The sequence below is a fragment of the Rhizophagus irregularis genome, chromosome 19 (assembly GCF_026210795.1).
Source record: "Rhizophagus irregularis chromosome 19, complete sequence".
Classification (NCBI taxonomy): Eukaryota; Fungi; Glomeromycota; class Glomeromycetes; order Glomerales; family Glomeraceae; genus Rhizophagus; species Rhizophagus irregularis.
In genome coordinates, this window is record NC_089447.1 from 3,353,421 (window position 1) to 3,369,612 (window position 16,192).

At 26.5% G+C, this 16,192-nt stretch overlaps 4 protein-coding genes across 4 annotated transcripts; all 4 read left to right on the forward strand.

Annotated features, from left to right (window-relative positions):
- Window positions 1–112: 112 nt before the first annotated feature.
- Window positions 113–784, forward strand: OCT59_011276 (uncharacterized protein; the record flags this gene model as incomplete). Its single annotated transcript, XM_066136395.1, has 6 exons — window positions 113–123; window positions 189–210; window positions 296–327; window positions 410–515; window positions 596–627; window positions 763–784. 6 exons carry the CDS (start codon window positions 113–115, stop codon window positions 782–784), a joined length of 225 nt encoding a protein of 74 aa, XP_066001019.1.
- Window positions 785–2,492: 1,708 nt separating this feature from the next.
- On the forward strand, window positions 2,493–3,593 carry OCT59_011277 (uncharacterized protein; the record flags this gene model as incomplete). Its single annotated transcript, XM_066136396.1, has 4 exons — window positions 2,493–2,595; window positions 3,085–3,098; window positions 3,183–3,231; window positions 3,544–3,593. The coding sequence occupies 4 exons, from the start codon at window positions 2,493–2,495 to the stop codon at window positions 3,591–3,593; spliced, it is 216 nt and encodes a 71-aa protein (XP_066001020.1).
- A 5,686-nt stretch (window positions 3,594–9,279) lies between these two features.
- OCT59_011278 (uncharacterized protein) lies at window positions 9,280–10,507 on the forward strand (the record flags this gene model as incomplete). Its single annotated transcript, XM_025330552.2, has 7 exons — window positions 9,280–9,331; window positions 9,408–9,537; window positions 9,606–9,713; window positions 9,802–9,909; window positions 9,975–10,079; window positions 10,148–10,235; window positions 10,322–10,507. The coding sequence occupies 7 exons, from the start codon at window positions 9,280–9,282 to the stop codon at window positions 10,505–10,507; spliced, it is 777 nt and encodes a 258-aa protein (XP_025173765.1).
- A 594-nt stretch (window positions 10,508–11,101) lies between these two features.
- On the forward strand, window positions 11,102–12,562 carry OCT59_011279 (uncharacterized protein; the record flags this gene model as incomplete). Its single annotated transcript, XM_066136397.1, has 1 exon — window positions 11,102–12,562. The coding sequence occupies one exon, from the start codon at window positions 11,102–11,104 to the stop codon at window positions 12,560–12,562; it is 1,461 nt and encodes a 486-aa protein (XP_066001021.1).
- Window positions 12,563–16,192: the final 3,630 nt, after the last annotated feature.

Here is a 16,192-nt window from a genome sequence, read left to right on the forward strand (position 1 = left end):
TAGCTATTAGTACATTTAGCTTTCATTTTTGGATTTTGCTATTGTCTTAGCTTTATATCAAAGTACAAATTATTTTATGAACCACCGGGTCGTAATAAAATACTAACCTGTGATGATACGAAGGTATTTATTTATAAATAAGAGGATAACCATATTTTTATTTGTTACTAATTTTGTTATCAATTTAGATCTTACGGAGATTTAGTCAAAGTAGACTTATTTAGACGAACTAGTAGGAGAACTTGAGTTACAGACGGAAACTTTATATCATTCCTAATTCTTTTGGGGTCTTTAGTATATTGTGGGATTACTGATTAGTATAAAAAAGTAAGTTACAAATTATATAAATTATGTATTCTGTATTTCTATTATTAAATTTTTGATTTCTAATATATTTACAATTATACAGTTACATCGAGCAGCTTAAGAATGAAACGAGCTTCTTAGGAGCACGTTTATTGCAAAAATTGGGCTTGAACAGCTTATATTTTTGGATTAAGCTTCTAAAGATGAACGTACTTTATCTCATAGATATCGTTGTTCTTTAAAAAATGCTTCTGCGATTTAAAAAAATGTATTTGTGCGTGGAATAAAGTACAATATTACTACCTGCTTTGTTTTTACAAGGTATTGGTGCTGTGAATGGTAGTTGCACAAAAAAATTTAAGGAATTATATTATTTCAAATATGAAATTTTCGATTATGTATCTTTATTATATTATTTTTGTTTACTCATATTTTTTCTTTATTCGTATCTTGCAGAACAAAGTGTTCTTGTGCTTGATCATCATGATCAGGATCTTATAGAATACATTGGGGCCATGTTGAATTTTACCCCATTTCCCTGATTTTAGATTTCGATCATTCATGTAATGATCCCAAACATCCTCTTTTAGTAGCATATTCTTAAATTATTTCACAATTGGCTGCGAATTTTTTCAAGAATTCAATTTATATGTAATATAATCATGCTAGATTTAGATAAATAAATTTTAAAATAAAATTGTTTACTTTAAAAATTTGTATAATTTACGCGATCTAATAAAATTTTTAATCATTTCACAAAAATCATGTACATTACCAATTATAGAAATACAGATTATTTTGCATATATAATACGAATACGTTGCTAGTACATAATATTGCTATAAACACTAAATAATAGTAGAGTTCTAAATGATTTGCGCACCCAATTTTTTTTTTTACCCCCAATTGATCGATTTCGCTGTAAGACAATGAAATTTGATCCACAGTAATCTGTTCAACTTCAAATATGCTTTTAAGTTGCGCAAATTCTCAAGTATTATCTGATTAGTATAAACTTCATCAAGAGATGGAAATGCTTGTTTTGGTGAAGATAATAGTAAACTTGAAGAATTACCTACATTGGAATTTTGTACAAAGAAACCATTTAAGGTGTAATAGCAAAAAATATTGGTGTTGCATTAGGACTAGAGTTCGAAATTATAGACGTGGACCATTTTGGTAGAATTACTTTTAGTACCGTTAAATCGTGAAAAGGTAAATCTGGTGGTTGGGTATTATCTGTAGTACTTATAATCTAAAAATAAAATAAAATAATTTAAATTTAATAAGTTACTTTGTTGACAATAAAATAATATAATTAATAGAAAAATAAAAATTACAATTTCTTTCGCCCAACATTGAAAATGCATTGTTTTTTATGTCTTCCATCATAGACAAAACACGATGCATTATGTTGGCTGCATTCGTATTGTCCCTTAATTCACAAATTATCCTTCTTCTTGCAAAATAGTAGGAAATTATTCAATTTTGGAATCAAAATTTTCTTTTGTGTAATTTGATGTTATCGTTTTCTTATTCTTCAGAAGCAGACATTTCCTAGAAAGATAAGTATAAGCATAATAATTCAGAGTTTATTTTACACAATAAATAACTTTACCTTTCGCTTTTGTTTTTTCTCCTTCTTCAAAGATACTAAAATAACCATATTTTCTTTTCATCTTCTAACCAGAGAGAAATTTTTATAATCTTATAAATCAACTAATTGTGCTCCAACTCCTGTAGATTCTTCTGGTTTAAATGAAACCAAATAATCTGAAGGTATGATCCCTTTGTCACCAGTTAGTTTTCCAACATAATGGTGAACATCAGCAAGAATATCATCTATTGATGATACTTCTATTTCTAACTATTTAGATTGTGATGCTGAACCGGTAGAAGGTTTAATTATCAAATTGAGAGATGACTCAGATTTTTCACTTGGCTCATCAAATTCAGTTAAGTCAATATTATTTCCATTTGATGTATCAAAATCATCTTCATTTGAATTATCCAAATTAGTTTCACTTGAATTAGTTTCACACTTTCACTTGAATTAATTGTATTAATACTTTTCTTTGAAAGGCGCTATTGCAGGAAGGGTAAAAGAAAATTTAAAAATACATTTTTGGTCACCTAAAAAATTTATAATTTGCGTTTTATTCAAAGACGCGTTTTAATTTGATACAATGACTCTTAAACAATACCTTATAGGCACTTACCTTGGTTGCACTGTGGAAGTGAACTTAGTATTCGGAAGAGTGTATTTATGTGATAGAACAGTAAAGCCTGGTAAAGCCAACTGAACTGATAAAGTATTTCAACGCCTAATATTTGCCGTGGTGCGATCATGTGATGTTGATCATTCCGGTATCGATGTACAAATATCGTGAAAAGTAGGTATGCGTGACCTCCAACTTTGGAGTCGGAAAAAACCTCACGAGATTTATTGAATTCACGTTAAAAGTTACAGACTTAACAAGAACGCTAAGGGCCAGAATTTGTTAATTGAGTACTTCGAGAAATATGATTATAATATGCATTAGAAACTCAATTTTCATACGAAAAAACTTTAATTTGTCTCGTCCGAAGCGTCAAAGAAGTAGGAAATCGTTGCATCTACGGAACGGTTGTCGAAAAAACCCAATTCAATTCAAAGGGCGTCGGAGAAAATAAATCGAAGAAGTCTCCTTCCTCCAAAAGAACGTTTCCAAGTCTGGTAGTAAGAAGAAAGGAACACGATACTATGTAGATCCTCTTGACAAGACTGAAGTAAATAAGGAGTAGCGAAGATTGTATGTATTTCTTTTTTTATGTATATAGTTATTTTTTTTTATTTTATTCGTTTCTTCAAATGTCATTTTTCCCTTACGCTTTAGTTGGTAGCTTTACCCCTAACTCATATACAGTGTGTTAAGAAAAATTGCGGTTAGTATATTTCTTATAATTTATATTTTTATTTCATAGAATGAATCTAAATCTATAAAACATTTGTCGTGATTTGACTGATTTCTGAGAAATTCCATGATCGGGCATCATGATTTTTGTAAGCTATACTATAACTTGTCAAAATTTTATCAAATTTGAATTACTGGTTGTCAAGATATTCATTCTACTTGTGAACTAATTAAAATTTTCGATGATTTTTTTAAAAATTTAAACTTTAAAAAAAATATGTATACACAAATTAATTTACAAAAATTTGATGAATTTTAACCGCAATTTGTTTATTTTTCATAGGTAATTTTTGGTTACATGGGTCGATTGGGTCGTGCTCTGCAAAGGTTTAACCAACGATTAGGTAGACCATCACCAAAGTGTGGCTTAGGCGGAATGTTTCAAGTTTCGACTTTATTGTATCTATTGGGACTGTACTTGGTGATTACCATTATACATAAATAAATAAATAAAATGTACCAATTTTTTTATTTAATATTTTGATAATAAAGCATTAAAGAACTCTATGCCTACGCTGATTCAAGGGAATGCGTTTATAAAATCTTATTTTAAACCCCAACTAAAGAAAATAGTAATAGTGCAGAATGACCAATAATATGGAGATATATATTTGGAGTATTAGTTATCGTCAGATATGCTATTGCAAATAAATGTATAAATCTGTAAAGATTTTTAAAGAAGTGTTTTTTTAGAGAGAGAAATTTTGACCCATTCCACAGACTTCCAATTCTCCTGGCAATATACGTTTATCCAATGACTATCAGCACAGTACTCTGGATTATCATTAGGAAGACCAGGATGTCGAATGTTAATGAGGCAAAATTATGCTGATGGTTCTCGTAATTTGCTTTTTTCTGACATCGATGACAAGAAACCAATGCAGAAACGTGACCACAAATCTTTCTCGCAGCAGGTATGTCGAGAAAGTTTGAGGAAGTGTATGCTGCTTCTCTAGTTTTTTTTATAGAATGAACAAAAAAAAACGAGAAAAAAGAGCAATAAAATATAAGTAAACTTTAATAATAGTAAATATAAAAAAAAAATATATATATTTTTAATAACATACTTCTTTTTTTTTCTATCTTTGTTCACAGTATCAGTTTCACTTTTCTTGCTGTAATTAGAAAAAGTTTTTTTTGTTCGTTGTTAAGAACTTTATAGAAGTTTCTCTCAACTTCAGTCAAGTCCATTAAAAGCTGGATATGTTATTAATGATCAAAAGTTTGACAACCTTAATCCTGACGATATGTTAAACATTTTAAATTTTTCATGAAAAAATAATTTTTGGAATTTTTGGAATTTTTACAAAAAATAAACAATTTTCTTAAAGATTGAGATACTATATATATATATTTATCGACAATGAATTTGTTCCTTAATAATTAGAGAACCCCTTTAAATCAAAAAAACAATGTGAATATCAAAGATCTTTTTTTTAACAACGAATCTGTTCCTTTATAAACTAGAGAGACCTCCTTTAAATCAAATAAAACAATTTGAATATATTATTTGTATAACATTTGTTGTATTTATGACACAATTTTATCAAAATATTTATAGAGACAATTGATGATTTTATTTCATTAAATATCAAATTAATATGCATGTAACACCCTTGTTTAGAAATAATTACTTATTATGGTTATTTTTTAAGCTGATTTGTGTATTATCATCATTAAAATTTCTTATTTCTGGATAGTGTACTATTATTATTTGTCCATATCTATATGAATAGAATCACCATTTATATTATCTTTGTTAGTTTTTGCGCACGCCAGATCCAGGGTTACACCGGGTAAGGAGCAGTAGAAGCAGAAAGTAAAGAGGAGTTTATCGATTATACTAACATGAAAAAAACGAAACTTGTACCAATCGGCTTCTGAGGGACATAGAAAAGAGGGATAACAACTGAACATACGTAAGAAGATGAAGTTTAATAAGAAAGGTTATAAGTAAGAGTAGTTTTACGTTTATACATTTAGTAGTCCTTAGTTATTTTTCAGATTCAATAGAAATAGATATAGATAGCTTTTGTAAATAATTAGATTAGTTATAAAGATTAAGATTATGGTATTTCTATTGATCTGTAAATTTTTTTTATTTATTAATAAAGAAATGCTTTACTAATTAAAAAAATATTATTTTCGCTAGATTCATCTTTATAAAATCAATCTTAGACTTGTAACTAAGATGTATTAGTAATGTAGATAATATTGAAAAGATATGCAAAACATAATGTTTAAATTTCTTGATACATACAACTGAGTAATCTTGATAGGTTTATTTTTTAGGAGCAGAGTTTGAAAAGCAATAGTAGACTTTTTTTGCCTTTAAGGGTTTTAACGCATTACATGGTTTTCCTTTTTTTTTAATTTTGATTTTAAAAATATCTAGCGATTCAGAACTTTACCCACGAGTCCCAAATGCAATTTTAAGATGCATCCTTTAGTTTGTAATATTTATCACGTGACTTATAGGCGTACGTAAGTACGTTGGCCTTGCAGTCATCAGATAGCGATTTTATAAATATTTGTATTTGCTAAACGCGTTGATCACGTTTTTACTGTAGTATAATTTAATAATTATTATAATTATTTACAATTTATTTTAAAAGCTTTTGATAAAAATTTTAAAGTAACATCGTAATTAATTGTCAATCAGCTTAAAATACTTTTGATTGGCTAATCTTATTATATCAAAAATGTTTCGAAGGTTTTGTTTCAGATATAGGCTCTTAAAAGTTGAAACACTTCGACCTTGAAATTGGTTTCACTATAATTTAATTGAATCAATTTTTTTTTTTTAGCGAAATAGATTTTTATTTTTTTTAGAAAATTGTTTTATTAATAACAACATTAAAGCTACTGTAAATAAAAAAAAGACTTATTATTCTAATAATCACTTTGTCAAATCATATATATGCCCTATACGTAGTATCCTTTTTCATGGTTTATGGCATTATATACTATTGATTTCTCAAATGTTTATTTCATGTAATTTATGCAAATAATAAAATACACCCATAACAAAAAATGACTGTATGGTTGAATAAATTTATTAAAATTGTCTCCAAATGGAACAAATCCGAGTATAAAGTGGTCTTTAAATTGTTTTCTCATATTAAATGGCATGTTCTCCAAATTGTAAGTAACAAATATTATTTAAAGATGTGAAAATTGAGTAAAGTTCACTTCCAAACCTAAGATATTTAGTCCTCATTTTCTCATATTTATTTCTAATCATTTTACTATCAAGTGTTGGTATTCATATATTCTCTAGGCCGCTATTTAATTGTGCTTCTCAAATTCTTTGGCCTGTTTCCGCTTTTAGTTTAACTTTCTGTTTTTTTTATTAGTAGCCAATAGTCACAATTATTCCACCTTTGTTTTTTAATTAAAAATCACATGAACAAATTCACATCTTGATGTTCCATCTTAACCAAATAAATTCCTCATTTGTTGCAGTAGTATAATTTCTAGTAATGGCTTAAATTCTGAATTCAAATTATAGTTGGTCAGTTTGTTTCTTTGAATATTTTCCATATTTGATCATCATAAATATCAATTACTCATGTACAAAATTCATCTGATAGTTCCTCAAAAAAATGTATATCATAATTGTTTGGAGAATCTATCAGATATTCTTGTAGATTATCTAAGGCAGATAAAATTGGTTCTATATGAATTGTTAATCCAGTCTTTTTTTGAATTTGTGTTAGAATATATATGTTGGATTTCTTGCTAAATATCAGATGAAAAATCATATCACCATCAAGAATGGTAGAATTTGTGACTGGATGCTCCTTCATTACTCATTATAATCAAAATCATAAGAAGATAGTTTATATTCAAAATTTCTATACAGATTTCATATTTGTTGAACCCGTGTTTTGTAGTGTTGGTTACCATAAATAGGTGAAAAGACTAAAGGTCAAGTAATTATAATGCTATCTTTTAGGTAACCACAATAGCGTAGTTTCAGTCAATTTATAATTTACATTTATAATCTTATAACTACTATGGTTGTAATTCAAAATATAATAATTATTGCTTATGGCAACCATAGAAGATATTCAAGTATACGTACTTTTTATTTACTGAAATATCATTGGTACAACAAATTATTGCCATCAGTTGGATGATGGTAAGTAAATTAAACTTGTTCAAGAATTCCAGTAATTCATTAATAATCAGACTGGGATAATAATTAATATCATGTAATGCACTATATTCTTTGCTCTTTTATGGTATAGAGTAAATTCATAAAGAAAATTAAAGATTCTCAGTCTAACATCAATCAGAGTTATGAACCTTTCAATAATTTTTTTCAATTCTTGACTCACTGATGACGTATTTTCCTTCTACATAGAGATTGGAATTGTCAATAAATCTTCTTTATTCTTTGGCTATGAATTGGAGTTGTGAAAATAAGTGCTGATAAGCCCGACGATGCAGAATTAAAGTTCGAACGGCATCATCTGGCCATTGAATAAAAAAATTTCGGAGATTTGCATTACGCGTTCTCGTATATTTTAACAGTTCTTTTACATATTCTTTGATATCAGTAAGCGGTATACTATAAGAAAAAGATATTAAATTAAAGCTACATTACAGATAAAAATACAGACAAAAAATGAAATGACAGCTGTTAAAAAAATAAAAATATTCATTTCATGTTCAGTACTCACTTACCAATGCCTCTATGATAACGTGAATGTGTTTTTTTAACAGGATAAGTATTTGGTATTATTGGCAAATATGAAGATTTTCTATATCATCTGTAAGATCCAGCATGTCTGTTCTTTGAGTAGCTTAATAATTTGGCATAATTCTGTATGGGTTCTATTCATTTCGCAAATTTAAATAAAAATTTGTGCGATTTACTTATTCCATTGGGAATGTATAGGGCAAACGCGATGTCTTCTAATTAAGGTTTCAGTAGCGTCATCAAGCCGCTGTACAACAAAAAGCAGGGAATCTTCCTCGCAATGTTGCCATAAAAAAAAATTTCAATCTTTTAAAAAATTGTCTTTTGTTTGTTTTGTGTTCGTTAAAAAATTTCTTCCATATTTTTTTTTTTAAAAAAAAATAATTCGTTTATCGTTTGTTAAAAAAGTTTTTTTCTTTCTTTCACGTTCTAATTCGGCAAAAGTAAAACAATAGCATGATCCCTGCATATCACAAAGGTTGATGGTTGATTAGTGAATTTTCGAAATTCTTTCAATTATTTAAAGTAGCCTCCTAAAAAAAAAAAATTATTATTACACAAATTTTTTAAATAATTGAAATTTCTTCCTTCGTAAATCGTTGATAATTAATCCTTTCTATCTAATAATGGAGAAAATTCAAGAGTGATATGCAGGGGCCACACTATTTTAACAACAAACAATTAACAAACGCAAATGGTTTACAATTTATTTTAATTAGTACATCTTGATTAATGCCTTATTTAGTGTAATAGTGATGCCGACTTAATTGACAGTATTATAATTAAAGCAAAAAATTCAACGTTGTTGAGATTTTTTTTACACATGTTTGAGTTTTTTTTTTTTTTTAGAAAAATGAGCACTTTACCGGAGGTTTTCTTAAAAAAAAATTTTTTATAGGGTTTCACGATGATAAATTTAACAATAAAAAATTTTTAATTTGTATTACAAAGAGATTTTTACCTGTATTTTGGTTTTATCCTATAAATGAAAACAAAATTCGTATTGTATGACGTAATAGTTATTTCACGGGGAACTGTGGATATCAATGATGCATAATATACTTGATTTGAATAATAATGATAGACTTTTATTCTTTAACTAGGAATCGTGGGATAAAAAAAGTTAATTTTATTTATAGCTTTTAACAATTGTAACATAATAAATGTTAAAACAATTTTAACATTTGATTTCATTTAAGTCGTCATTACTAATTCCTTCTCAACAAAGTAAAAAAAAAAACTTATAAATAAATTTCAAACTATCAAAAAGTTAGAATTTTTTTTTTTCAAGCATCACTGTCATCAAAGCCAATGTCGTACGTTATAGAAGTAAACCAAGGAAATTACGAACAAGAAACGCCTAGTAAGTATGAGCCATTTTAATAACTACTGTACAATGTTCGAACGTGTTGTTGTATTAATTTTCCCTGCAAAAAAAGACTTTGGAAGTATTGCCAAAGACTACCATGATGCATGCGAAATTTACAATTCCTGTTTGATTACCACCGAATATGGAGATTCTATTTTGGACCCAAAGAAATGCAATGCTATAAACTTTGATCCAATAAAGTAAGCGAATTAATTAACATTATATACCTTTTTCACGTTATTATTTATTAACGTTACCCTTTCTACAGAACAGCTAGAGAGCAATATGATAGAATTTTGTTAATCGATGAATTATTTAATAAAATTAAAAAGGAAAAGGGAGCCCGTGCTGTAAGTGAAGAATGGTTTGCTGCTTTGTAAGTTTTGCACAATAAATTTACAAAAGTGAAATCGTAGGCTCATACAAAATACTGATGTTCACCTTGTTTTGTATATATATATTAGACCGGAACAATTTAAACCTGCCAATTATTATGCTTGCTTGAGTACCGACGAAAAGGGAAAATCATATCTGGACCCAGAGAAATGCAAAAAAAATTTTGATCCAATAAAGTAAAAAGATTCGCTTTATACTTTATACCTTTATTACTTTATTAACGTCACTTTTTTTCTTACAGGTATGATTTGGAAAAATACGATAGGGCGTTAGACAATATTTATTTTAATGATATAAAAAAAGAAAATGCACCTCATAGTGCTGGTAAAGAATGGTTTGTTCCTTTGTAAGTATTTATAAAATGAAAATTATAAGCTTATAAGAATGCTCATTTCACCTTGTTTTATTAATTAGGCCAGAGCGATTCAAGTCTAAATGTGAACTTAATCCGGACATTTTTATTCCAAAGAGCCAAAGAGTTGTTGATGAACCAACAAAAAATGTATTTATTTTAATTAACGCAAAATGATGGAAATGTTTTGATATGGATATATTGTTAACTTTTTTTTCAATTTATGACAAATGCAGCTTTTATTGGAAAAAGGAATCGAACTTTTTGGCCATCAAATCAAACTAATTAATATTAACTCACCCGTTGAGGTTGTAGAAATAAAAATAACACAAGATAACATTCTATTAGTAGTCGAGGAAGAATTAGATAAGGGAATGTTGCGTTATGAAGTTGATTGTGAGATTGATATGGTTCCCCTTTAAATGTTTGCATTTTATTCTTTATAAAATTGAACATTATTTGTTCAATTTCTAACGATTTATATTAATAAATAACGTCAACTCGAGTAATAAATCTATCCAATTTTTCGACATTTACTTTAATATATGATTTTTAGCCTACAATTAAAAGAGCTCGACCGAGTAAAAAGACAATAACTCGTATAATTTTTCGACACGTACAAAATTTAATTCATACTCATGATTTAACTGTACGTCTGTACCCGTGTAACGACCGAGCGAAAAGTTCTCATGATTTAACTGTTCCCGTGTAACGATCAACTTATTCTAAATAATTATAGCTAGCTGGAGGCAAGTTCAGCATGCGGTTAGTTTATTACCATATTAAGGAATTAAATTTCTTATAAATAATAGTTGGTAGGCAAATTATTACCAAATTTAGTATAATATGGTAACATTAATACGTAAGTTAATTAACCATAAATAGTTTAACTTGTTCACACAGACGTAAATTTAAATGCAACGATTCGTCGTTGCTTATTTCAAATTTTCTTTTTTTCCCATCATTTTTAACGATAACTTTTTTTAAAAATATTAAAAATATCGTAATAATATAAAATGCCACAACTTCTTGCAGATTGTCTTAATGAAATTTTAAAATATTTAAAAGAAGATAGAATTAGTTTATATTCATGCTTATTAGTTAATCGACTTTGGTGTGAAATTTCCGTGAGAATTTTATGGAAAAGTATTTGGAATTATAATAATAAAACTTATTATACAATAATTTCATGTCTTCCAAATGAATCAAAAGAAATTTTATATAATAATGAAATTATTATTTCAAATTCAATATTAAAATCTCCAATGTTTAATTATGCAGCATTTTGTAAAGTTTTATCAATCAATCAAATTAATTATCGAGTTGGATTATTTCTTAAAAAACAACAACCAAATATTTCAACACAAAATTTAAATAAGAAAGTACAAATATTATTACAAGAAATATTTAAATTATATATGAAAGAAATTACTTCATTAAAAGAATTATCATTCTTACAATTAACAAATATAACATTTTATAAATATCCTGGAGCAAAAGAATGTTTAAAGAATTTAACAGAATTATATTGTCGATCAGATATTAATAATGAATTTTTTTATCAATTATCAAAAATAAGTAATAAAATTCAATATTTTACAATAGATTTTAAAAAAACGATCATATCAAATGGATTAACAGAATTAATTTCAGTTCAACAAAAATTGAAATATTTAGATATAATATTATCATATGGTAGTAATAAAACAAGTAAAGATTTAACAGATATAATTACTTTATTAAAAAAATTTCCTAATACTTTAAATAAATTAATACTTGATGGAGGAATACATTTTATACCATTATCATTTATAACCAAATTCACCAATTTAAAAGAACTTTTCTTATTATTTTATTCTAATAAAACATTTGAAGATTTTAAAATATTACAATATGTTAAATTTTCAAAATTACAAATTTTAAAGATTCAATATGCAAGTCCAAATTATGAATTATTAATAAATTTCTTGGAAATTAATGGAAATAATTTAAAAGAATTTTATATAGGAGATATTATAGGTGAAAGTAATAATTCATTAAATTTAGCAATAGCAAATTATTGTTCAAATCTTATCAAACTTTCCACTGGATTTAAAAATGATGAATTGGAAACGTTAAAAGAAGTTTTTATTGGATGTCAAAATTTAGAAAGTATTAAAATTTGGGTTGGAGGATTATTTTTAAATGAAAAAAAGGCGATGGAAATGATTATAAAATATTCACCTAAAAGTGTTTATGAAATAAAATTAAATTATTTAGATTGTATGAAATCAAAATTACTTCCGGAAGAATTAGAATCATTTTTTATAAATTGGAAAAATCGTACATCAAAAAAATCACTTTCTTTGATGGTTATTAATAATGGTATAGATGTGAATGAAGTAAATATTGAAAATACTAAAATAATTGAAAAATATATTAGATTAGGAGTTATTAAAAAATTCAAAATTACAGGTTTTTATGATGAAACATTTTAATATGTATTGTAATTGGTTAATTGGTATAAATAAAATATTAACTTTTGTTATATGGTAAATAATATGTTTTACATGATTTCTATAAATTGTTTAAAAATATGAAATAAAAGCTAAATAATAATCTATGAGTAATTTATTTAACAAAAGTATAGATATTAAGTCATTTAAGAGTTTAATATGGTTTATCACTTATATCATTTATTAATAATATAATTCTTCACTTTCACGTTTGTAAAGTCCCAAGTATATCCATTTGTGTAATCTCCTCAATCTTTAACAAATGATTGATACTTCTTTTATGCGTGGTATCTTCGTTCGTTTTTATAACAATTATACTCACTTACCCCACCCCTACTTTCTTGATAACTGAGTCGCAAATATATGAGGAGGAATGTGAACATGGACATTTTTACATCACAGAAGTTGACGAATAACGTCGCTTGATTGTACAAATTCTGTTATATATTTTGTAAATTGTAATTTACATTCAGTAAATTTTACAAGCAGACTTCTCCTTTAGCCAATTAGGTATTTTCATTTCGTTTGAGGTCTGTTGCCTTTGAAAAAGACGCTATGGTCGTCACCTAAGCAACCAGTATACAAATTGCTGCGATCATGTGACCCCAAAAGCGCAGCATAATTTATGTCGTCAAGTTTTGCCAATTTTTAATGACTTTAATATGGGTTTGTCATGTTTTGCCCTTACATCTTTGCTAAACCTCCAGGTGTACTAGCAGTCTTGCTGTAATTATTCAAATGTGTACTTTAATGCTTTCAAGCTTTTGCAAGAATTATGCAAATTAAAAATCCAAATCTATGAAAAAATACACATGTATTGGATGATATTTATTATGTATTACTTGCTTTATTAAAAAAAATTTTTGGCCTTCTTATAATTTTTTTATGAAAAAAACATGTCATCTAAAAGTTCTGACCGTTTTTTCTTAATAATTAATTACAAGTTTTAACAATTTTTTTTTATAAATTTATATCAACAATATAATTTTATTGTATTGGTTCGTGGATTTTGTTATCAATAATGTTATAAGGAAATTATAAATATATATGAGAAAATTCATAGTTGTAAATTATATTCTATTCCCTTTTTCATATATATCTTTTTATCCTAATTCCTTTTAATTTATTAAAAATTATATGTTCATATTCTGGTTCACTTAATTTGTATATATAATTATGAATTTTATTTATTTGTTATATAAATGAACTAATGAAGTTTTAAGTTTTTATAACTATATTATGTAAAGTATTGTTTATATATTATCTAATATTAAATATCTTTCATTTCTATTTTAGAAGTATGATATTTTTCAGATGACATTTATAATGTTAATTAAATAGTGTTTAAATTTTTTTATTAAATTATGATATATAATACAATAAACAGAATTTCAATATTGTCATTTTTCTTAATAATTACAAATATGATAATTTGAAATAATAAGAGTATAAATACTTCATATTCGAGAGTATCCCCCTTCACTTGAGTACTTAGAGTGGTGGGTGTAGACATATTTTTTGTGTGGTAGTGCTAGTTAACATTTTGTAATTTAGATGATGTAACAGAATTTCAATATTGTCATTTTTCTTAATAATTACAAATATGATAATTTGAAATAATAAGTGTATAAAATGTATTGGAATTTGGAAATCAAAAAAATGATGTCCAATAATAAGAGAATTATTTTGCATTTAGGACATAATAATTCAATATTAACTTTAAAAGTGTATATCTATTTATAATATTATCTAATCATAATATTTATCAAAATAAATCGGTAAAGTGCTTATTTTTATGAGCGAGGAATCCGAGTAGTGAAGCACTCGATGATTTGGTTGTGAAAATTTTTCAGTTTAAAATTTATACTAGTGAAGCTAGAAGCCATTTAGAAAAAACTCGTAAGTCTTTAATTGACTTTCGAAATAAATTCAACCAAAATATTCTAAATTTAGTGGAAAGTATTTGTATAAATAATTCTTTTACCAATAATTTTAAATAGTATTATCAGGTAAAAGTTGAAAAATACTAATAGGATTTTTAAATTCTATACAATCCCAATTTTGATAATCTTTTAAAGAATTTTGGAAAAAAATTCAATATACTTGTTTTTTCCAGAGAATTTTTAGTATTGGATTTTGTTTTGTAAAACTCACTCATTGAAAGAGGGTAGAGGATTTTTGATGAGTGGAATACTTGATTATTAGGGATAGTGATATTAATGAACCATGGTGACGTGTGTAGTAAATACATTTTAGAGTTAGGATTGGGTAAGGTAAGGTTCATTAAGTTGATGGAGTATAAATTAAATAGAGTATAAAATTAAATGGAGTGTAAAATTCAGTACACTAAATGGAGTGTAAAATTCAGTGCACTGAATGGAATGGAGTGTAAATGGAATAAGTAATAGAATTTGTGTTAAGTTTCAAAGGAATCAAATAATTTGTAACGAATTGTTTTTAGAATTATAATAACGAATAATGTGAGATAAAGAATAATATTATTGGAAACTAGAATTTTGCGGAGATGATCAATATTTTTTTGAGAAAAAGTTTTATTCAATAAAGATTTATATTTAAAATAAATAATAGCAAAAAGTAAGAGAAAATATGAGCGTAGATTACCTGTATAAATATCTTTTTATTTTACTCTAAGCCTTATAAGCCTTGTGAAATTTGCACAGCCTCACAAATGACGCGTACTTATGTTATCAACAAATACCGGTGACAATACCAAACAACGCCGAGATTAACAGCAAACAGATTAATCTGATTGAAGAAGCCGTCACCAAAGATTACAAGCTGATTCTGGAAAATAAAAAAAAATTCGAAACAATATTTAGCATTGTATTAATTTTTTTTTTAAACTTGTGAAATATAATGCGTACTTACAATAAGATTAATACTAACGAAATCTGGGTCGGAGAAAAATATGGGTGATGGTGGTACTCCTCGAAATGATCTAAAAGGTAACTTTTATAGAAGACGTAAGAATTGTTATCGTGATCTGGTAATTTATTTGAATATATTATTCATTAATATACATTTTTCATTCGCAACACATTTATTTAAATATATTTTTGGGGAATTTTACCTGATTTTAAGCCAAAATGAGTTAAATATGATTATTTGTCGGACTTCGGCGTAAAGAAACTTCGTTATTATTTATTTATTAAATAATATCACAAAAAAAAATGTACATATACTGTATATATCAAATAATTGTATTTTTTCGCTAAACTAAATAAAGAAAAAAAAAATACTTTCAATCTAATTTTTCGACTAAAAAATATATTATTAATGTCCCCGCAGCTAGCGCCGTTCTTGCCTTTAATCATATTTTCTTTGTTTCATATTGTTTGTTTTTCGTGTAACTCTTTAATAAGCCTATTGTACGCTATTACTCCTGAAAATCACGTATTTGTGCTTATAAACATGCAATATCCGCAGTATGCACGCATAAAAGATAAGAATTTTATTGGCATGAACTTAAAATTAATGGAAATTTATTCATCGACCAAAATAATAATTAAATGTCAAATTAAGGAAAGGAAAAGATCCGCATTTTAGATGCTTACAATGATGATTAAGTACTACTACGATATCATTAGTCGT